The 23054-nt window shown below is 44.3% G+C and overlaps 1 protein-coding gene across 1 annotated transcript in view; it reads left to right on the top strand.

The window, feature by feature from the left end:
• VIL1 (villin 1) overlaps positions 1–23054 on the top strand; it is a 92825-nt gene that overhangs the window by 36171 nt on the left and 33600 nt on the right. The window contains exons 3-9 of the mRNA XM_082260097.1: positions 1298–1372; positions 4619–4815; positions 7620–7728; positions 11547–11657; positions 16224–16432; positions 20722–20800; positions 22608–22706. Coding sequence (XP_082116223.1) covers positions 1298–1372; positions 4619–4815; positions 7620–7728; positions 11547–11657; positions 16224–16432; positions 20722–20800; positions 22608–22706 — 879 coding nt within the window. The remainder of the gene's footprint in view (positions 1–1297; positions 1373–4618; positions 4816–7619; positions 7729–11546; positions 11658–16223; positions 16433–20721; positions 20801–22607; positions 22707–23054) is intronic.

The raw sequence follows: 23054 nt of genomic DNA, 5'->3' as shown, positions 1-23054 counted from the left end.
TCCTATAGCATTACATGACTGAGTTGTATAATTTTAAATCTTAACATTAGAAGTACATTATTATAAAATCATCGATATGCTACAAAATTTAAATAATTTTTAGCACCTCTCAAATTCCTCCAATGCATGTCACAGTTGAATGCAAGGTGTAACCCAGTGGTGTATTTTGGTTTTGTGCTGCCCTAGGCAAGACTAAAATTGGGCGCCCTCCCCATGTAAATTTTCCCCACTCCTTTTTTAACGGATGTGTCTTCCTCCAAGATTGAAGGACTACAAGTCCCAGCACGAACCCCTGAGATCTCACGAGAGGGGGGGGGTGAGAGGGGGTGGGAGAGAGAGGGTGGGTGAGGGAGAGAGAGAGGGGGGTGGGTGAGGGAGGGAGAGAGGGGGGGGATGAAAGAGGGAGAGAGGGGGGGGATGAAAGAGAGAGAGAGAGGGGTTGAGTGAGGGAGGGAGAGAGAGAGAGGGGTTGGATGAGGGAGGGAAAGAGAGAAGGGGCTGAGAGAGGGGGGGATGAGAGAGAGAGATAGAGGGGGGAATAGATGAGAGAGAGAGGGGGGGTGAGAGAGAGTGGGGGGTGAGAGAGAGAGAGGTGGGATGAGAGAGAGAGAGCTAGAGAGAGTGGGGATGAGAGAGAGAGTGAGGGGGTGAGAGAGGGAGATGAGAGTGAGAGAGAGAGAGAGGGGGGATGATAGAGAGAGAGGGGATGAGAAAGGTGGAGGGTGTTGAGAGGGAGGGTGAGAGAGAGAGGAGGGGTGAGAGAGTGAGAAAGGGGAGTGAGTGAGAGAGAGGGGGTGAGAGAGGTGGTTCTAGCAACCAGTGGCCAATAGAGTCTCAGGTGGTGGGGGTGGCTTTTTTGCTGCCCCCCTGCAAAGTGCTGCCCTAGGCCTGGGCCTTGTTGGCCTAGGCCAAAATACAGCACTGGTGTAACCTACTTTAAAAACACCATAAAGAAAAAAAAGAAAATACAAATTCTAGAGGTTGCCGAAATGTATATTTTACACACGTTACATCCAAAATTTTGGTAAAATAAAAAAGCGCTGTTCAAAATGACCTTCCCAGTCTGTAAGCTGTTTGATAACTCTTCTTGAAAAGACTTTTGGATGAATGCGATGGATAGGTCATTTTATTTTTTTCAGTATAAATAAATGTATATTACAATGTTTCGTAACTTATTTTTTTTTTTTTAGTATATTTATTGTTTATTATTACCTACTGAACCTATATGGTTGCACATTTACTGTAATTCCGTTCCCTTTGCTCGATGAGCTGCATTTTTGTCTTTTTCTTCTTTCAGAACATGGCTATGGTTCCAGTCCCGGAGAAGACCTTTGGGAACTTCTTTGAAGGGGACTGTTATGTCCTGATGATGGTAAGTTCCATATTGTACATATATAATTTTTGTTCAGTTAATGGGTAGTACTTATATTGGAGGCAATTTTTACATTTTTTACAAGCTCATTACATATGTTCCAGTGTAACTGTACAATCTCCTTTAGGTCTACCAACAATTATGTAATGGAAGGACTTGCCTGATTAGATACAAATTGATTGGATAGTTTAGGCACGCCATTATATTACATAGTTCTGGTAGATCTAAAGGAGATCATACAGTTAGATTTTATTATCCAATATTTTTTATTAAAAATTTTGCAAAAAACATGCAAAAGGTTGGAATTTGAACATTTGTCAAGAAAGACATCAAAATATAATCGTATCAGTAACAATTATTATAGGATTCCAGAAAATGATGTATATGAACCCAATTACAGAACAACATGTGTCTAATAATAACTTTGGAAATCAGTAATCACCAACAACATCCATGGATCATATCAGTGTCTTAGATTGCAACTGGAATCAAGCCATCTGGTCCATATTGAACTATCCTGTTCAAGTAAAATTCAGAATAACGAAAGAAGAAGAAAAGAGAGTATAAGAAAAAGTAGAAATAGAAAGAGAGAAAAGAACAAGTCAGATCCTATCCCCCCCCCAGAACTGTGACCTATTACAAGTATCTCATGTTACTTAATACTCAGGGAGCCTGCAGATAAGCTACCCATGGGTTCCACACAGGGCCGGCCTTAGGTGTTCAGGCGCCCTGTGCGAGCTAATCCTGTGGCGCCCCCCCCCCCCCACCGCATGAGCACTTTATTTGACTTTTCTTTTTTATGATCACTAATAACTTAGCCCCCCTTACATTAGAGACCCCTCACAGAGCCCCCCTTACATCAAATACTCCTTTGCATTAGAGATCCCCACAGAGCCCCCCCTTACATCAAAGACCCCCTTACATTAGAGACCCCCACAGAGCCCCCCCTTACATCAGAGATCCCCCACACAGAGCCCCCCTTACATCAGAGACCCTCCCCACACAGAGCCCCCCTTACATCAGAGACCCCCCCAGAGCCCCCCTTACATCAGAGACCCCCCCCCAGAGCCCCCCTTACATCAGAGACCCCCACACTGAACCTCCAGGCCTCGGTCGCCGCTTACCTCCCGCTGTGCGGCCTGATCATCTGCGAGCTGTGATGGCCGCACGGCGCCCCTGTTGCCCATGGCGCCCTGTGCGGCTGCACAGCTCGCACACCCCAAAGGCCGGCCCTGCACAGCTTCTCAAACTTAGTCTGGGTGTCTTTACGGATTCTAGTCAACTTTTCGTTAACCATGATCCAGGAGATTTTTACAGTCAGATTTTAACATAGATGGTGAACTTTATTGTTCAGGGGGGCCCATCAACCCAACCTCAACTAATATTTTAATCTTTCAAATGGGGCTGCATGTAGTAAGGCCAGTAAGGCCAGTAAGGCCCCAATCACCTGGAAATTCATGAGTATGGAATTCTCTTCTGAAAGAGATACAAAGGCTGATTTTACTGATCTCTCATTTTGAAACTGCTAGTTGCTTGGCTGCCATAATGAGTCAATGGCTTTGAACAAGTATGCAGATCTAAAGTAATGGCTTTGCACCAACTTGATACTAGTTCTGGAAATATTGCAGCTGAATACTCAACTTCACAGCCAGGCAATTCCAATTGTGAAATTTCCCAAAGAAGTGGCTTTTCCCTTATAGGCCTTCTATAAGGCCTATAAATCCCTGCAACTTTAGACCTCCACGATCTAACATTAACCGGTTCCTGAAGTGCGGCCCTCCTGCACGAAATGACGTAGACCTACGTCGGTCGCGCGCCTGCAGCTAGGCAGTGGGGACTCCGATGCCGCCTGACACCCACGATCGTTCCCCGCTGAGAGAGAAGGACGGTCAGCTGTTGTAAACACAGCTGACCGTTCTTCTCCCTGGAATGATCACAGAGCTCCTGTGATCCTTCTATGTAGGATCACAGGTCTCTATGGTCATTTCACAAGCCACGCCCCCCACCGATAAAATCACTCCCCTAGGCTTACATTTAACCCCTTGATCACCCATAGTGTTAACCCCTTCCCTGCCAGTGGCATTATTACAGTAACAGTGCATATTTTTAGCACTGATTACTGTAGTAATGTCACTGGTCCCCCCCAAAAGTGTCAAAAATATCAGTCAGGGGTCCAATCTGTCTGCCGATATGTCGCAGTCCCACTAAAAATCGCAGATCGCCGCCATTACTAGTAAAAAAAAAAAAAACAATAAAAATGACATAAATATTTCCCGTTGTTAGTAGACACTATAACTTTTGCGCAAACCAATCAAAATATGCTTAGTGGGATTATTTTACCAAAAATATGTAACAGAAAACAAATTGGCCTAAAATGTTAAAAAAAATGTGATTTCTAATTTATTTTTTATTTTTTTTGAGAATGTTATCTAGCAGAAAGTGAAAAATATTGTTTTTTTTTTTTTTCAGAATTGTCGCTATTTTTTTGTTTAAAGCGCAAAAAATAAAAATTGCACAGGTGATCAAATACCACCAAAAGAAAGCTCTATTTGTGGGGAAAAAAAGGACATCAATTTTATTTGGGTACAGCGTCGCACAACCGCGCAATTGTCCGTTAAAGTAACGCAGTGCCGAAACGCAAAATATGGCCTGGTCATTAAGGGGGAAATCAGTATAGATACCTTTTTTGAAGCCGATCCGACCCAATCTCTAGCGGCAGAAGCTCTGCAGAGGACATGGCCAACAACGGCTGTGAAATGAATAGGAAGTGACGTCATCAGTAGACTTACTATGGGGCTTCCATTGTCGGCTGTGTCCTCTGGACCCACCTCCACAGAGAACCCGCCGGTGGCAGCTCAGCATTGGATCGGATCGGATTGGCTTCAGAAAAAGTAAGTATACTGATTTCTTCTTTACAGGCTTGGATAGGTTAATTTTTTTTTCTTTTTTTATAGGTTAATGTTTGATCGTGGAGGTCTATAGATGCAGGGATTTCAAAATTAGGGTGGACTTACACTTTAACCTTGCAGCCTGTTCCCGCATCGCAAACGCACCCCCGGCAGTTCACACTGCCATATGCGATACGCTGGGGGTGTCAATGTAATCTTAACGACACCCCCAGTTTGATCGCATATCGCAGTGCGATCTTGCAGTTCGCACAGGATCGGATCGCACAAGTCTATATCCTGATCTTTTTATCAAGGTTGCCCTTTTGAATCTCTGTGCATTAAAATCTTTCTCTTTCAGACACACAAGGTGAGCAACAACTTCACCTACGACATCCACTTTTGGATTGGGAACAGCTCCACCGTAGACGAGCAAGGAGCAGCCGCCATTTACGCTGTACAGATGGATGATCACCTGGGGGGTGTGGCCGTGCAGCACCGCGAGGTTCAGGGATATGAGAGCGACACATTCAAGGGTTACTTCAAGCAGGGCATAGTGTAAGTACTTATCCTGGGAAAGTGAGTACACCATCCCATTAGAAAACACATTTTGTTGTATAACTTAATGCAAGGAATGCATTCTTACTTTCCTTTTCATTTCCATCATTTCCTATTTCCATTTTTGTGAGTTTTTTTGGAAATATGGACATTTGATAAAAAAAACACATTATTAAAGCGGTTGTACACCCTTACATACACCCAGCGAAGTGATTGGCCTCAGGTGATACACCGTGGTGAAACAAATACTCCTACATAAGTTGTACCTTTTTATCTGCAGCCCTCTCTTCTCTACAGCCATTCAAAGTCAAGAATTTAAACAGGATGTCTCAGCTCTGAAAAGCAGGGGGCAGAGAGCTGAAGTTACACTCTGCAGAGCTCAGTGAGAGCCGATTGGATGGAAGAGAGATATAAAGATATAAATTTCATTATCAAAATATATATACACTATGTTACCAAAAGTATTGGGACACCTGCCTTTACACGCACATGAATTTTAATGGCATCCCGTGGAGATTTAAAAGAGAAACTGGAGAGATGATGGGACACAGGAAGAGAAATAGTGTCAGTTAACAGAAGAGCCTGTGTCTGATTGGTGAAATTTCCCTTCGATATTCTGCCTTAGAGACGCAACAGGACGCAAGGGGAAGTCTCTCTAAAATTAGTGGAAATTTAGTTTTTGAGACAATTTTAGCCCTTTCCTCTTAAATGGATTGCTAATTCCTGGTTCCTTTCTCCCATCGGTGCAGTGGCAGTCACTCTTTCTGGCTCAGTAGGCAGTCTAAGTGTGTCTTTTTGAGGCTTTATTGCTACATTAATTTAGATAGGGTGCAGGGAACTGTGAGAAACCATGATAAATGTCTCAGTCCAAGCAAGAGCTGGCTCTGATGAAGGCAGTGGCGGCTGGTGCTCCATCAGTCGGGAGGGGCGGGAGACAGACCTACCCACGCAGACGGACCTATCCCCCCAATATCACCTGCACCCCCCCATATCACTTGCACCACCACATCTCTCCCCCCTGCCCGCCTGCCCGCCAGCCGGCCAGTTTACTTACCTTGTTCCTCCGGAATGACAGGCGGCGGCTTCCACCTCAGTCTCCTTCATGTCCCTTCTCGGTGGCCGTCTCTTTCCCCCTTCTTGGCCAATAGGATGCCTTCTCCTTTCTCAGGACCCGCTTCCTGATTGTCAGGGAGGAGAAGCAGTGTGGCAATAGCGAATATTCATTTGCTATTGTCACACAACTGGGTGGGCTCAGGACGCAGAGCTCTGTGCCCGAGCCCACCCTTTTTTGAAGCCTATTAGAGCCTCTGGCTCTAATCAGGTGCTTAAAAAAAAAATCCCTTTGGAATCCATGCGTCCAGCGCCCTGCATGTAGATTAGGGGGCCGGACGCATGGATGGGGGGGGTGGCGCCCCTGCTCCCACAATGGACAGGCTGCCACTGGTACAAGGGATAGTAGCAGCAAACAGTCACTAGGATCCTACACTCAGGTCTGTACTCACCATGTCCCTGGATACTTGGATGAATCCCTCCAATATCAAATAGACATTTCTCCTGTGAACTCTCCAGACCTGGTACTCAGTACAATCCTTTAGTTAGTTCCACAAATTCTCAGTAAGGCAGACCCCCCCCCCACACTAGCACAGCTTTGACCTCGATGAACTTCTCCTCCTGAACAAGAACTTGACTGCCTCAGGCCCCTGACTCTTTATGTACTCCCCAGCCACCCACTGAGACAACATTATTATTCAGGCTGTTGATTTGCCTCTTCCAGACCACTACATTCCAGAATCCTCCAGAAGGCAGAGGGAAGCAGTCGAACCTGCAGCCAGTGAAGCCCAGAACAGCCCAAAGCAATCACAAACTGCTGCACTATTTACGGGGGAAGCCAGAAAGAACTAAATTTACCTTACCTATCTAGAAGGGTGCTACACAGTTCTCAGTATAACAGGTGTCCCCAAGGGAAAAAATGTAGAGTGGGAGGCGTAGATGAGAAAGAGGAACCAGAGGAGGGATAGGATGGGAAATGGAGACAGTCAAGAAAAGAGCCTGTATATGAGACTATTGGAGTCAAGGACAATTGTATTAAATGGTGATCAGTGGCTGTCCGAATTCCAGTGTGATCTGATTTCGGTGTGGAGATATATTCCAGCAGTGGCGGCTGGTGCATTGGGCCCCCCTATCCATGCGTCCGGCCCCCTAATCTACATGTGGGGCGCCAGACGCATGGACTTCAATGGGGCTTTTTTTTTTATCCATGTGATTAGAGCCAGAGGCTCTCATAGGCTAAAAAAAAGGATGGGCTCGGGCGCAGAGCACTGCACCCCAAGCCCACCCAGTTGTGTGACAATAGCGAATAAAAATGTGATATTGTTACACAGATCCTCCTCCTGGCCAATCAGGAAGGGGGTCTTGAGACCCATTTCCCGATTGTCCGAAAGGAGAAGCCATGCCATTGGGCATGGAGGAGGAGGGAGGAGACGCAGAAGACAGGAGGAAGAAGTCGAAGCCGCCGCCTGCTGCTGCAGATATCCAGGCAGGGTGAGTGAGCGGGGGGTTCCTGCCCTCTGTCCTCTGTCCTGTCCCCTGTCCTCTCCTGTCCCCTGTGTCCTGTCCCCTGTCCTGCTGTGGTGGGCCGGGGGGGGGGTATAGTGTGCGGCCTGGTGTGGCCGGGGGGGGGGGGGTATGGTGCGGTCCATTTGCCCCCCCCCCCCCTCAGCCCATGGAGCACCAGCCACCACTGTATTCCAGCCAATAGTATGCATACACTTTAACATGTGAATTTTCTCTCTCTTCTCCCTTAGATATAAAAATGGAGGGGTAGCATCAGGAATGAAGCAGGTAGAGACAAACACCTACAACGTTAAACGTCTCCTGCACGTCAAGGGGAAGAAGAATGTTTTAGCTGGAGAGGTAAATCTTCTTATGCTGCACCAGAAGACTGTGAATCCTGATAATATCAGCATAGACAAATGCAGCTAAAGTGGTTTTTAGGTACTTGGATTTCCCTATTTTAATCAGGAACACAATATTAAATATAAAAAGGCCAATAAATTCACCCTTTTTAGCAAACTAAAAGATTTGAAAAGCCTTTGTCATTTGTAAAAGGCTTGTAGGTATTAAATATACACTATCTGGTCAAAAGTATGTGTACCCCCTCCATAACTGAGTTCAGGGGTTTCCAGTAAAGTGAACTATTAATACTGCAGCGCACAAAGTTTTTTAAGACAATTGTAATCTTCCAGGCTTGTGGTAACAATTTGGAGAAGGCCCTTTCCTGTTCCAGCATGACTGTGTCCCTGTGTACAAAGTCAGCTTCAATAAGACGTGGTTAGATGAGTTTGGTTGAGTGTCCTGTACAGAGCCCTGACCTCAACCCTACTGAACACCTTTTTGATTAATTGGAATGAGCCAGGTCTTCTCATCTAAAATCTCCATAAAGACATGGCTTGATGAGTTTGGTGTGAAGGAACTCAAGTATTCGGCACAGACCCCGGAACTCAACCCAACTGAACACCTACGGGATGGACTGAAATGAGACAGGTCTTCTCATCCAAAATCTCTTTAAAGACGGTTAGATGGGTTTTGTGCGGAGGAACTTGAGTGTCCCGCACAGAGCCATGACCTCAACCCTACTGAGCACATTTGGGATGAATTGGAGTTTAGTGTGGAGGAATTCCAAAGGCCTGTACAGAGCCATGGCTTTGAACCTTCTTTGGGATTAATTTTATTGAGCCAGGTCTTCTCAATCAACATCAGTACCTGACCTTACAAATGTTCTTTTGGCTGAAAGGGGCACACATTCCCCCAGACACACTCCAAAATGTTGTGGGAAGCCTTCCCAGAATAGTTAAAACTGTAGAAAAGAGGGATGGTGCACTGTGGTGTATATATTAAGAAATACTGCATGAATTATTGGCAAGAGAGTATCAAGATAAACCATAGAATTTTAATGATACAAGTTAAAATAAAAATGACAGCCAAACCGATCCTGGAGTCTCCGAGTCTCCCTGGGGTGCTGTGGGAATCCCAAGCTGTGAGATGCAGGGCAATCCAATCCCAAGAGATGGTGATGAACAGGGAGAGGTGATAAGGGACCTCCGGTGTGCCAAGGGACGTCACTGCGGCTAGAGGAGACTTGATGGGTACTGTGTGCGGCTTTAGTAGGCTTTAAATGGCTTCTGGTTTCCCGTTACCGCAACTTGACAAAGCGCATGCGCGCGAAACATGTAGTTGCGGCAACCAGAAGCGTGCGTGTCACCATTAACATCCGGCCAAGCGTTCCATTGAGTTTCCGGTCGACTTCCGGTGACGTAATCTACGCGACAGATCCGGCGTTCGCGGAGGACCCGGCTTTGGGTCAGTGTAGCGGCCGCACACAGTACCCATCAAGTCTCCTCTAGCCGCAGTGACGTCCCTTGGCACACCAGAGGTCCCTTATCACCTCTCCCTGTTCATCACCATCTCTTGGGATTGGATTGCCCTGCTTCTTACAGCTTGGGATTCCCACAGCACCCCAGGGAGACTCGGAGACTCCAGGATCGGTTTGGCTGTCATTTTTATTTTAACTTGTATCATTAAAATTCTATGGTTTATTTTGATACTCTCTTGCCAATAATTCATGCAGTATTTCTTAATATATACACCACAGTGCGCCATCCCTCTTTTCTACAGTTTTGACAGTTTGAACATCATCCCATGTTAGGGATTTGGCAGCATGGGTGTAACATTTATTTTTGGTCTTATCCACAATATTATAGCCATTTTGGATATATGACCTCTCCGGAATCTGTTCAAAGGATTAGCGCCTGGACCATTTTTTGTTGGAATTCCCAGAATAGTTGAGGCTGTTATAGACACAAAGAAGGGCAACTATATATTAATACTCATTGTTTTGGAATGGGATACAAACCTGTATAAGTTTGATGGTCAGGTGTTCTATTTTACAACAACCCCACTGTCCACCACCTAACCTGCTAAGACTAGTTGTGTTATACTCCACTATGTGCTTCTACAGCCTCTGTCCAATGGCCAGTACCCAAATACAGCCACAGTGTGGATCATGTGAGTGCGGACAGAAGGGTGACGTTCAGGCAGTGCCAGCCAATCTGTGGCACAACTAAACAGATCAGAATGTAGATGCTTCCTTCCTTTAAAGTTAAACTAAATGCAAAACTTGTTTTTAATTTTGGACAGAGTAAGAGAGGAAGGGGGGGGGGGGGTTATAACCCCTGTCAGTTTTTTGTGCCATCTTCATTCCATTGGGGAGATTTCCCTTCACTTCCTGTACCATAGCCAAAACAGGAATTGAGAGGATATCCCTCCAAAGTAAGGAACTCCCTGGATAGACATCAGGGTCACCGGAACTTGTGTCCCATTGGAAGATTACCCTTGTTCTGGTTACCACTTAAAATTAGGGATTTTCTTTCCCTTTCAATAAAAGTCACCAGGAAGACTAGAGAGGGTGAATCTCCCTAGTGGGGACATAGAGAGCAATAAAAACCTGACAGGTGTTCTAATCCCTTTATCTAAAACTAATAAAAAAAGTTTTGCCTTCAGTTACAATGTAAGACCCTTCCAAGGTCTACATAGAGCGAAAGTGCTCCTGGGACTTTGGCGGAAGCCGCTGAGCGTATTTTTAAGTCTCTATACTCTACAGCAGTGTTTTTCAACTCCGGTCCTCAGGGCACACTAACAGGCCAGGTTTTAAGTATTACCTTGGGGAGATGCAGACTAGAATACTGCAATCACTGAGCAGCAAATTATATCACCTGTGATGTATTTCAGTTTTCTTGCAAACCTGGCCTGTTAGTCTGCCCTGAGGACCGGAGTTGAGAAACACTGCTCTTCAGTCTACAGAGCCACGGGGGGTTGAGTCCCCACACTCTGGCTCCAATAACTTAGTCTAGGGGATGTCTTTTTGAAATATATTGCTTGTAGAACTTTAAACAGGAGAGGGCTTAGGGCATGGGGTACTCCAAAATGCTGCACAGTAACAAGAGGACACTCTTCTCTAGGCTCACACTCCAGGAAAGGAGAACGGCCAGTACTCTGAGACTCTATGAGCGCTGTCTCAGCCCAAGCTACCTCTGGAATTATATCCCAAAAGCACACACAGCCACCAGGAATCAGTTCAGAGTCATTACTTAAAAGTCCCCTGAACAGCTGCACACCACCCCCCTCCCCAGCTTCTTCTGGACACAGTCCAGTGAGGGAGACAATCCTTCTTCAGACCCAATTCCTATGGTGAAGTCCTATAGCCAACTCTTCAGAAGATTACTTCAGGCCTTCTGCCCTGACACTGCTGAGACCTCAAAGAAGAGTAACTTAGTCCATGGACTGTCTCTGGGCAGTGACCCCTGAGGCTTTGGAATGCTGCTGGGGAGAAGTCACAATCCCTTCAATGCATCACTATTTATCACCTCCCCAGCCACCTTCGGGACACTCCTCTCCAGGGACTGGCCAGGCCATGATAAATATTCAGGCTGCTCATCTGAATCTTCCTCCCTATATTCTGGAATCTCCCCCCAGAGTCAAGGGGAAGCAATCAAACTCCCAGCCTGTGGAACCCTGAGCATACCAGAACAAAAGATCACCGAAGGAGCCAAAAACTAAATTTGCCTAGCACCTATGCTAGGAGGGTGCTACAGGTTAAATATTGCAATATTGATTTCAAGTCATCATTTAAAGAGCAAAACTTTACCACTGACAAGATGACTCTGTATTCATAGGTGCCTTTTGACTGGAGCAGCTTTAATACCGGGGATGTGTTCTTGGTGGACCTGGGAAAGTTGATCATCCAATGGAATGGACCTGAAAGCAACAGAATGGAGAGACTGAGGGTACGAGTGGTCTTTATTTCACATATTGCCTGGTTATTTATTTCAGCTAATAGAAAAGTGATAAGTGCAGGACCCAGGTAGGATGTATCCTTGAGTTATCTGCCTACATTAAATAAAAATGTGATTGAGTGCATTTTGTTACTCCTAAAACATCTTAGCAATTAAAAGAATCCATACAAGTGAACTACTTAATGGGCCTGTAATCTACTTTTCATGAAATGGTTTGCACTTTGTTGTTCTGCCTCCTTGTAATGTCCTCCGTGAGCTCCCAAACCTCTCCTTTTCCCCCTTGCTTTGTTGTGGTAATGTGCACTGCTCTATGCATACTAAAAATCCTATAGTCCATAGGCCATCTGATCTTGGGAGCAAGCAAGAGAGGGTGGCTACTGTTTGCTTTGTCTTTTAAGGTTACTTTGCGATAAAGCAAGGAAGCATAAACCTCTGTAGTCTATTAATGCTTTTACTAGACAAAAAAAAGCTGCACATACAATTGTAGGAAAAGCAATTCACGGAATACAAAGTATCACAAAGTATGCATACAACACATGCACAAGCTATCTATCCTTCCCAGTGAATTAGCATGGATAATATATGCAAGAAGGATACACTAAAAGTTACTTAAAGCTGAACTTCACCCAAAAGGTTAAGTTCCGCTTGTGTGAATCCTCCCTCCCTCCACTGCCACATTTGGTACTTTTTGAGAGGGAGCGGGTACCTGTTTTTTAACAGGTACCCGCTCCCACTTTTGGTCAGATGCATCAGGGCCATATGAGCCAGAAGTTCGGTCCTTCCTCCGCAGTCTTTTGGGACACATCACAGGTCCCAGAAGACTGCAGGACCATTCACAAGGTGCAGCATGGCTCGTCTATTGGCGCTTTTCCACTGCATGGTACGGCTCGGTTTGGCGCTTCTCCACTGCATGGTACCGCATGGTACGTGTTAGAACCGTTCGGTACGGTTTGGTACATCGGCGCTTTTCCACTACATGGTATGGCTCGGTACGGCTCGCTTAAACAGCACCACCTCAGTTGGGGTTCCAAGCGGGCCGTACCTATACCATATCCCACAATCCTTTGCATGCAGCCTTGAATGTTTGTCACTACTAGCCACTGATTGGTCAGAGAATCGTTGTAATCCCACCCACTTACTACTTTAGTGGAAAAGCAAACCGAGCCGAGTAGAGCCTATACAGTGCTGAAACGTGCCGACTCATACCACGCAGTGGAAAAGCAAACAGAGCGGCAAACAGAGCGGAGCTGGGCCAAGCAGTGCCGAGTGGAGCCGAGCCGCTACTTGCAGTGGAAAAGTGCCATATGTGCAGTAGGAAACTGGCTGTGAAGCCTCAAGGCCTCACTTCCTGTTTCCCTTACTTGTGATGCTGGCACCTGCACCCGAAGCCAAGTGAAGAATCAGCTCAGGTGAGGACATCGCTGGATCCCTGGACAGATAATTGTCCTTATATTAAAAGTCAGCAGCTATAGTATTTGTAGCTGCTGACTTTTTGGGGGGAGCCCGGCGCACCTCTTTAGATTGGGTTGTGGATTCAGTGTCATCCCCAGGTAACATTCCTATTTTCAGTCTTTTTTTATGATGGAGTCATCTTTCAAGATCCAGGATCTCTTCCAGACGTCTTGTTTCTATGAGTCAAGGAAAACTACTTTTGCTTCCTTTTCCCTCCCTCTAATTCCTGCCTATGTCACTTCCTGTCCTGAGCTTCATGAACCAGTCTAATGAGTTTATTAGCATATGAATAGGAGAACCTTAACTGCTTAAAAATTTTATTCTATAAATGTATGCCATAAAAATCACTAAAATAACCATAGCAACACAGTTACAATCCTACATACAGTGGGACCATGGAGAACGAAGGTAGCCACCCTCTAACAGGAGGTCAGTTGACATGAGAAACATTTTGAGATTTTGAGGAGGCTGGGAGCAATGGAAGGGACTTTTTGCGTTAAAGTTATTGTAAAGTTTTGTTTTTTTATTCTATAAAAATACCAACCTGTTATACTTACCTGTTCTGTGTAGTCGTTTTGCACATTCCATATTCTCCTCTTCTCGAGTACCTCTTCGGTGCTCCTGGCCCCTCCCTCCTGTTGAGTGCCCCAACAGCAAACAGCTTGCTATGGGGGCACCCGAGCTACAACTCTGTGTATCCATTCAGACACGGAGCCACGATTACACCCCACCCCCCCCCCTCTCTCCTCATTGGCTAACTGAGATTAATTGACAGGAGCGGGAGCCAATGATGCTGCTGCTGTATCTCGGCCAATCAGGAGGGGAGTCCCGGGCGGCCGATGCACTCGTCGATATTGCTGGATGGAGATGGGGGGCAGTTCTCTAGCTATGCTGGGAACTCAGCCTGCTCTCCTACAAAGATCAGACTTGTCCTGACACGCCCCCCCCCCCCCCCCCCCGCACAGCCTGTCATTGGGAAGCTCAGTCTGCTGCTGTTTCTTCTCTCACAGCTGAGAACACTTACAAAGAAGGGGAAAAGGGTATTTATAATATTTTATATCTAAGCAAACATTTTTTGCCTTTCATTTCTATTTTAAACTGAATGGGATGTTTTAAAAGGTGGTCATTTATAAGAGAAACATGCCAACGAGATAAAGAATAGAAGTGCTCCGTCACTAATATGGTCCAAATTGGGGTTTTAGTTCAACTCACCATGAAAATCCAATGCCTCTGGGCATTGCCAGTCACAAGTGCCCAACACCCCCCTCTTTAGGGCTATAAACATGTATAATGACAAATATAGTCAAATCAATATCTAGTCTGAAACAATAATATGAAGATTTTTACAAGTAAGTATCCCTAAATAATTGTAAAATACTAACTTACTGAATGTAAAAAAAAACATAAAAAAAAATTTATAAAAAAAAAACTTCAATATTTAAATCTCATTATAATACTAAATTTCATTTCTACAACCTGATCTCTAAGAATCTTTTGTAAGTTAGGCTGGGTTCACACATATGCGGCTGCTGGTTTGTGCCTGGGGTCTGGTGCGTCTCTGTTTACCGGTTCAGGTGTGAATCAGGTCCGAATTATTGCCAGAATTCACACCTGAATTGGACCCAAAGATGCACAGGACCCTTTTTGAATGCGGACCGCGGTCGCCCTGGACCTGTGTGAACCGGCTCCACTGAGAGTCGGTCACACTCGCCTATCATGCGAATTGGATGTGGGGAAACCCGCATCCAATTTGCATGTTTGTGAACCCAGCCTTAAAGGAGTTGTAAAGTCAGGAAGCAATGCATTCTATGCATTAAGATAAAAAGCCTTCTGTGTGTAGCAGCCGCCCCAGCACCCCTAATACTTACCTGAGCCCCATCTCTGTCCAGTGATGTCCACGAGTCCCTCTCCCTCCTGATTGGCTCCCATGGCTATCATTCAAAATCAGTTAGTTAATCAGGAGAGAGAAGGGGCGGGGCCAAACTGCAGCTCTGTGTCTGAATAGACACACGGAGCTGCAGCTCGGCTCGGGTGCCTCCATAGCAAGCTGCTTGCTGTGGGGGAACTCAACAGCAGGGAGGGGCCAGGAGCATCAAAAAGGGACCCGAGAAGAGGAGGATCGGGGGCCACCCTGTGCAATACCAATGCACAGAGCAGGTAAGTATAACATGTTTGGTATTTTTAAAGAAAAAAAAAACAGGACTTTAGTATTACTTTATTGTACTCTATGCATTAAGATAAAAAGCCTTCTGTGTGCAGCAGCCCCCCTCAGCTGCCCTCATACTTATCTGAGCCCCTTCTCGATCCATCAATGTTGCACAAGACCCATGAAGTCCAAGGACTCTCCCCCCTCATTGGTAAGCTCCTGCTGCTGTCAATCAAAGTCAGTGAGCCAATGAGGAGAGAGAGAGGGAGCGGGGCCGAGTCACGGTCCTGTGTCTGAATATAATTTTTTTTTTTTTTGTTTTTTAAACGAAACTTTACAATCACTTTATTGTAAAAATCTATTTTATTCTTTAGCAGTATCTGCATTTAACTATAAATTCATCTAAATATATTTTTAAATGTAAAAAAAGAAAGAAAGAAAGAAAACTCATGAAAAATCATTTGGCTATAAAAAAAAAAACTTTAACTCTTTACTCCATATCCCATCAGCGAGTACTAGAATAGTACATCCAGGGCTTCATTTGCCCATAGTAAAAATGGCCGCTTACAGAAACAGCATTAGCAAGAAAAAAAATATATATATATATATTTTTTACCTGGAAACAATAAGTATCAATTAAAAATATTTCATAAATAGGCTGGAAATTGCGTAGATTGCCGCACAGCGATTGCGGCGATCATATCCGGAAGTGGGAGCGGGTACCTGGTTTTTTAATGCGATTTTTTTTATTGCCATCCTTATCCTCGCACATTAACGACAATGTGACTAACATCTTGATTCAACTGTAATGCTTTATATGCTGTTTTCCACAAATACACCAATTGTGACAATATATGACTATATGATATATGATATTTATTATTTGTACTAAAAACCTTTTTTTTTTTTTTTAATAAAATGAGTTTGTAAAAAATAAAAAAAAGTTAAATTGATTTCAGGGGATGAACCTGGCAAAAGACATCCGTGACCGGGAGCGCGGGGGACGTACTCACGTTTTTGTGGTGGAAGGAGATGATGAAGGAGCAACACCTAAACTAATGCAAATCCTGGAAAATGATCAAGTATTAGGACCAAAAAAGTCGATTAAACCTCCCATTTCTGATGATGTGGTGGACTCCGCCGCCAAGTCCTCTCTTAAGTTATATCAGTAAGTGGACACAGGACGGTCATGGAAACATTTAGGAAAGCCAAAGGATGGCTTCCAAGCACTAATTAGGAGAAGTACGGTAGATGTTATACATTTGCTCAGCTGATGATCTCCAGTGCGATTTGGTTTGCCCATTCAGAAATCCTCTGAAGAAGTAATGCCTCGTACACACGCAACGATTATCGGCCGACCGATCGGCCGTCTTTTGTCCAGTGTTGTTGTGTTGGTTGAAATGCGCTCTAGACTGCACACTAATTTTCTCGGCCAACAAAAATCAACTTCAGAAGTGATGTCATGTTCTGGTTTACTTTCCGTGTGCTTTTTCTTCTCTGAGCATGCCCAGTCTTGCTCATCAGTTTTTGTCTGCCGAAATCTGTACTGACTGACGGAAAATCGGCCGTTCTGTTGACGGCCAACAAAAATTTTATAGCCTGCACACCAGATTTTTTTCGGCCGAAAAGTCGGAGTCGGTTGTCGAAAGCATCATACTAACAAGCCGAAAATCGGCCGATCGGACGTTGGCCGAAAATTCACGGCCAACTATCAATGCGTGTGTACGAGGCATAAGTCTCCCTTTCCCCATCAACTGAAGTGGTAACCAGGTCATATGGACCCCTTCTTCGGTCACTTCCACATGTCTAAGGCTGCATTCACACCTGAGCATGGCGTCTTTGAGCGGTTTTCAGGCGTTTTATGCGCAGTTTTGGCACATTTTTATACAGCGTTTGAGCTTTGCCATTATTATTTTAGTAGCCAATAGTGAAAACTATCATCTGTTGCATCATTTGTTGCTACGTTTTTCAGCTTTTTTAGCTTTTCCATCAGTTTTTAATTCTTGTTTTATTATTATTATTAATTTATTATTTTTTTTGTAAAAAGGATAAAAGGTTAGCCTTAAGGTTTGGGTAGGGTTAGGTTAGAGTTAGGATTAGGGGTTAGGGTTTTGGTTGGGGGTTTAAATTTTATTTATTGTTTTATTATTTATTATGTTTTTCATTTTTTGTTAAGGGTTAGGGCAGGGTTTCTCAACCAGGGTTCCTCCTGAGGTTGCTAGGGGATCCTTGAGCAATGGGCAATTTCTGCCTCTCAGATAAGTTCCCAATGACACCATTGTTTCTTTTAGCTATCTGTAAGGTAATTCTTCCCAATGTTGACAAGAGTAAGGAGAATTCATCCCACTGACTGTCACACTAATGTGTCATGAGTTGTAGGTTTTTAATTCTTAGCAGTGGTTCCCCCGTGACCAGAAATTTATTTCAAGGGTTCCTCTGTATTGAAAAGGTTGAGAAAGGCTGGGTTAGGTTGTTAATAATACTACAATTAATATAACAATTAATATAATAAATTAACACATAAATGTAAAATAAGTACACAAATAAATAAAAATAATCATAAATAGGTAAATACAATAAATGAATACTATGTAATAATAAAGAATGAACCCCTAACCCTTAAAAAAAAATAGTAATAATAATAATAATAATAATAATAATAATAATAATAAAATATTAATAAAAAAACACCCTAACCCTAACAAAAATACATTTAAAAATATTATTATTATTGTTATTATTGTTATTATTGTTATTATTATTATTATTATTATTATTATTAATAATAATAATAACAATAATCTTTTTTGTTGGGGTTTAAGTGCTTATTATTATTTTATTATTATTATTATAAATTAATAATAAATTAATTAAGTAGGTACATTTTTTTAAAGATTAGGGGTTAATTATTATTGATTTATATATTATTGCATATTATTAATTAATTGTATTTATTTATTATTTATTTCTGATGAATTTTAGTTATTTTTGTATTTATTTTACATTTATTTATTCATATATTACTATTTTTTATTTTTTCTTTAATTTAATTTGAGCAGAAAATCATGAAAAAACACGCAAAAAAGCACATTTCTATTAATTTCCATGGGGAAAAAAAAAAACATGCCAAAAATACGCAAATCTGCCCAATTTGAGCTACAAAAAAACTCCAGAACTTTTTTGAGCTTCATTGCTTCAGGCAACTTGGAGCGGAGATGTGACCCACCTCCAGACAATAATTGATTTTCTTTCTCCTCCAGCGTTTTGGAACTTCAAGCTTTGAGGTGTGAAGGGGGCCCTAAGAGTCTCATATAGACTTTTACATGTTAATGTAATTTAAAAAGCTGCTGTTATTATTTATTTTTTATTTTATTTATTTTAAATTTGCAGCTAAAATATTTTCTGAAGTAATATTTTCAGGCAATTCCTGTTATGTGGTGGCCTCCCAATTTTGCATCTACTTGGATTCCCTGTTTCATGCTTCCCATGTAATACTTTAGGTGGCTGTGCCAAAACACAAAGTGCAGTTGACACTCTTAGGTCCAAAGCAATAATGTTCAACTGACAATGAAGCAAATACATATAGACTGGAAGTGGCTGCAAGAGGCTGAAAGAAATCAGCAGTACTGAGTTGGAAAAAAAAAGGATGAAAAAAGGCAAAAAGAGTATTTTTGTGAGAAAAGGAAAATTATTATTATTATTTTTTTTTTTTATATAATATGCTAGAAAACAAAATGTAACCCAGTTAAGATATTTAGAGAAGGTTTCTTTTACATTAAAGTGTTACTAAACCTACAACAGTAAAATAAGTGTGTATATGCAGTAAAGCATGCTTGTTATACTCACTGTAAAAACCCAAGGGGTTAATCCCCTGCGTTGTGTAAAAAGGCTGTATTCTCTGATCCTTCCCTTCTTCCACTGTCCCCAATCTATTTGCTGATAGTACAGAGCCTTGGGGGCACTCTGCACATGCTCGGTTTGGTGTGTATCGCTATAAAGTTTTTTTTTTTGGGGGGAGGGGGGGCTGCATGTGATCAGCACAGGGCCAAACAGCACTGTCCAGACAGAGGGTTAGGGGTCCTGCAGCCTCATAGGACAGTCGGAGAAGAATGAAAACTTATCCTGCAAGCTTTAACCAGACACTGATATTAGTCACAAGACTGCTATATACTGCTGACGTGAAAAGGTATTTAGCAGTTTATATTTACTAAAATAATTGTAGTTCCATGTTCTGTGTACTGTGGGAGAACAGATACAGTGACTGCAGGCTCCTGGAGAGACCATATATAGGGACTGCAGGCTCCTGTGGAGACCAGATATAGTTAATGCAGGCTCCTGGGGAGACCAGATATAGTGAATGCAGGCTCTTGGGGAGACCAGATATAGTGAGAATGCAGGCTACTGGGGAGATCAGATATAGTGAATTCAGGCTCCTGGGGAGACCAGATATAGTGACTGCGGGCTCCTGGGGAGACCAGATATAGTCAATGCAGGCTCCTGGGGAGACCAGATATAGTGAATGCAGGTTGCTGGGGAGACCAGATATAGTGAATGCAGGCTACTGGGGAGACCAGATATAGTGACTGCAGACTCCTGGGGAGACCAGATATAGTGAATGCAGGCTCCTGGGGAAATCAAATATAGTGAATGCAGGCTCCTGGGGAGACCTGACATAGTGAATGCAGGCTCCTGGGGAGACCAGATATAGTGACTGCAGGCTCCTGGGGAGACCAGATATAGTGAATGAAGGCTCCTGGGGAGACCAGATATAGTGACTGCAGGCTCCTGAGGAGACCAGATATAGTGACTGCAGGCTCTTAGGGAGACCAGATATAGTGACTGCAGGCTCTTGGGGAGACCAGATATAGTGAATGCAGGATCCTGGGGAGACAAGGTATAGTGACTGCAGGCTCCTGGGTTTAGTAACACTTTAAAGGAGATGTACAGCCAAAGCTCATTTGGTTGTACTTCCCCTGTGGATCAAAGGAGTGCAGAACCATTTTCAGCAGACAGCTGGCTGCTCCCGCCCCCCTCTCCACAGCCCATCACACCAGTGAGCACGGGGTCGGCGGAGCAGAGAGCGGTGACTGATATTCACCAGCTCTCTGCTCAGGGAGCTCTGAGCGATCAGCAGTGTTTGATCGCTCGGTTCTCAGTGTTAGAGTCGGCGGGGGACAGATGTGCAACCTAAACAGTTATGATTTAAAAAAAAAAAAAAAGCCCAACTTCTCTTTTGAATTAAAATAAAAGGCAGACAGTGATGTTTACTTGCTTAGAAGGATGAGACTTTCACCGTGCCGAGAAAGTCCTGGAAGATGGGAATCAGATTTGAACCCCTAGTTTCCCAGCATTATTGTACAACAAGCCAGAACATTTTTCTGTACTCATTATGACTCCGAAGAATTGTACATTTTATTTGTGTATTTACTAAAATGCCTAAATTTCTTTTGTACACAGAGTGTCAGATCAGAATGGAAACCTGATGGTCCAGGAAGTGGCTACTAAGCCTTTGACTAAGGACTTGTTGGACCACAATGTAAGTCCAGCTATCCTAAAGAGCACACATACACGATAGATTATAGCAGACATCCTCCATAAAACAAGTAGAACCCACCCCCTGACAAATTAAAATCCCTGTAGTTTAAATCACATTTATCTTAAAGTGATATTAAAGATATTTTTTTTTCTAAAATAACAAACATGGTATACCGGTACTTCCATATAATTCCATAAAGCCATTGCATAGAGCAGCCTGATCCTCCTCTTCTGGGGTCCCCTGCTGGTGCTACGGCTTCTCCCCCCATTTGAGTTCCTCCCAAACAAGCCACTTGCTAGGGGGGTACTCGTGCAGGCTTGATCTTGAGTAAGACTGTGTGCATCTATTGACACACATACTGCAGTTCGGCCCCACCCCCTGCTCCCTCGTCACTGGATTTGATTGACAGCAGCAGAAGCTGCTGCTTTCACAGAGTCCAGTGAGAAGGGAGAGAGAGAGAGAGTAGCTCCACTGCTCTCATCAGGGCCAGGATAAGGGGTGGGCTGGAGGGAAAGCTGCCCTGGGCGCAATGGTTTACTGTAGAGATGGGTGTGCTTTCCTTCTGGCATCACTACTCCCGTCAGCCCCAGCGAGGAGAGGAGGACAGAGCCGGGACGTGGTGCTGAGAGTGAAGCACTCCAAGCTGGGGTGGTGTTCACAGACACACAGGAGGAAGGAGGAGGGAGAGAGAGAGCACAGCCTGCACCACCGAGTGGAGAAGTGTCCAGGGGAGAGCCAGGAGTGGAGGAGAAAGCCATCAACACAAGCATGTGCCCAGTGTTAAAACTGAGCTTCACAGTGATTTTGACAAGTGAGAGACTGCTGGTTGTAGAATCCCGTAAGCTTGCACATGAATGGGGAGGGGTGCAGTTTGGCATCTTTGCCCTGGATCACTAAATTACCACCCCTTGCCAGCTAGAGGCATCACCCTGGTACAGGCGTCCATAGCCGAAGGTCGGCTGTCTTGTAATGACAACCGATGCAAATGAGAAGCCGCTCGGCTGTCCTTACAAGGAGTGGGAGGGGACGTCCCCCCCCCTCCCGCCGCCTTCCTGCACGGCCGCCGAAGACCCGATCAAAGCCGCATTCGGTTCTGATCGGGTCTCCACGTAAAAACCCGGAAGTGATGTCATGAGTGGCATCACTTCCGGGCAGTGACGGCTGGTGTATTGGGGCCCCCTCCCCCATCCATGCGTCTGGCCCCCTAATCTACATGCGGAGCGCTGGACGCATGGACTTCAATGGGGCTTTTTTTTTTAGCTATGTGATTAGAGCCAGAGGCTCCAATAGGCTAAAAATAAGGGTGGGCTCGGGGCGCAGAGCACTGCGCCCCGAGCCCACCCAGTTGTGTGAAAATAGCGAGTGAAAATTCGATATTGTCACATGGATCCTCCTCCTGGCCAATCAGGAAGCGGGTTCTGAGACCCGTTTCCCGATTGGCCGAAAGGGGAAGCCATGCCATTGGGCATGGAGGAGGAGGAGGGATGAGAAGCAGAAGACAGGGAGATAAAGCCGCCGCCGCTATCGCTGTCACCGTCGCCGATGTCCAGGCAGGGTGAGTGAACCGGGGGTCCTGTCCTGTCCTGGGGGTCCTGTCCTGCTGTGGTCTGGGGTTCTGCGGCCTGGTGTGGTCACTAGATCTAACCCTTCCACATTCTCTTCTCAATAAAAGAAAATGTTTTGGCTTTAAGTACACTTTAATCCCTTCAGACAGTCTGGTGGGGCTTCTGTCACTCAAACATCATTTTGTCAAGCTAATAATTGGTTTGCCGTGTAAGCTTAATGACTCCCGTCTTGTCCTGGGCAGGACTGCTATATCTTGGATCAAGGAGGAATAAAGGTCTTTGTGTGGAAAGGAAAGGGCGCTTCAAAAGAGGAGAGATCGCAGGCAATGCCACGTGCCATGGTGAGTAGAGAAACCATGAAAATGTCCGTCATCATCTACCAAACTCATCTTCATAAGGTTTGACCTTGAACTGAAGGCACTTACTCAGATACGTAACTCTCATAACCCAGTACTGGTTACCAAAAAAAAATGTATGAGAATTTTTAGTTCTCAGTATGAAAAGCAAGGCTTTCCAAAATTCTCATTTATATATCACTGCCCTACATGATCAATACTACTTTACACAGCTTCTAATAAACAAAAAGTACAACAAGAGCACCAGACCAATAATCAAAGAGACCAAATCAGCTTTAATTGGGGAGAAGTAGAACATTCAATGCGTTTCGGGAGCTGCAAAATTTCCTGTTC

This window comes from Pelophylax lessonae, assembly GCF_965119305.1.
Source record: "Pelophylax lessonae genome assembly, chromosome: 6".
NCBI lineage: Eukaryota > Metazoa > Chordata > Amphibia > Anura > Ranidae > Pelophylax > Pelophylax lessonae.
This window is presented reverse-complemented; position numbering and strand designations above follow the sequence as displayed.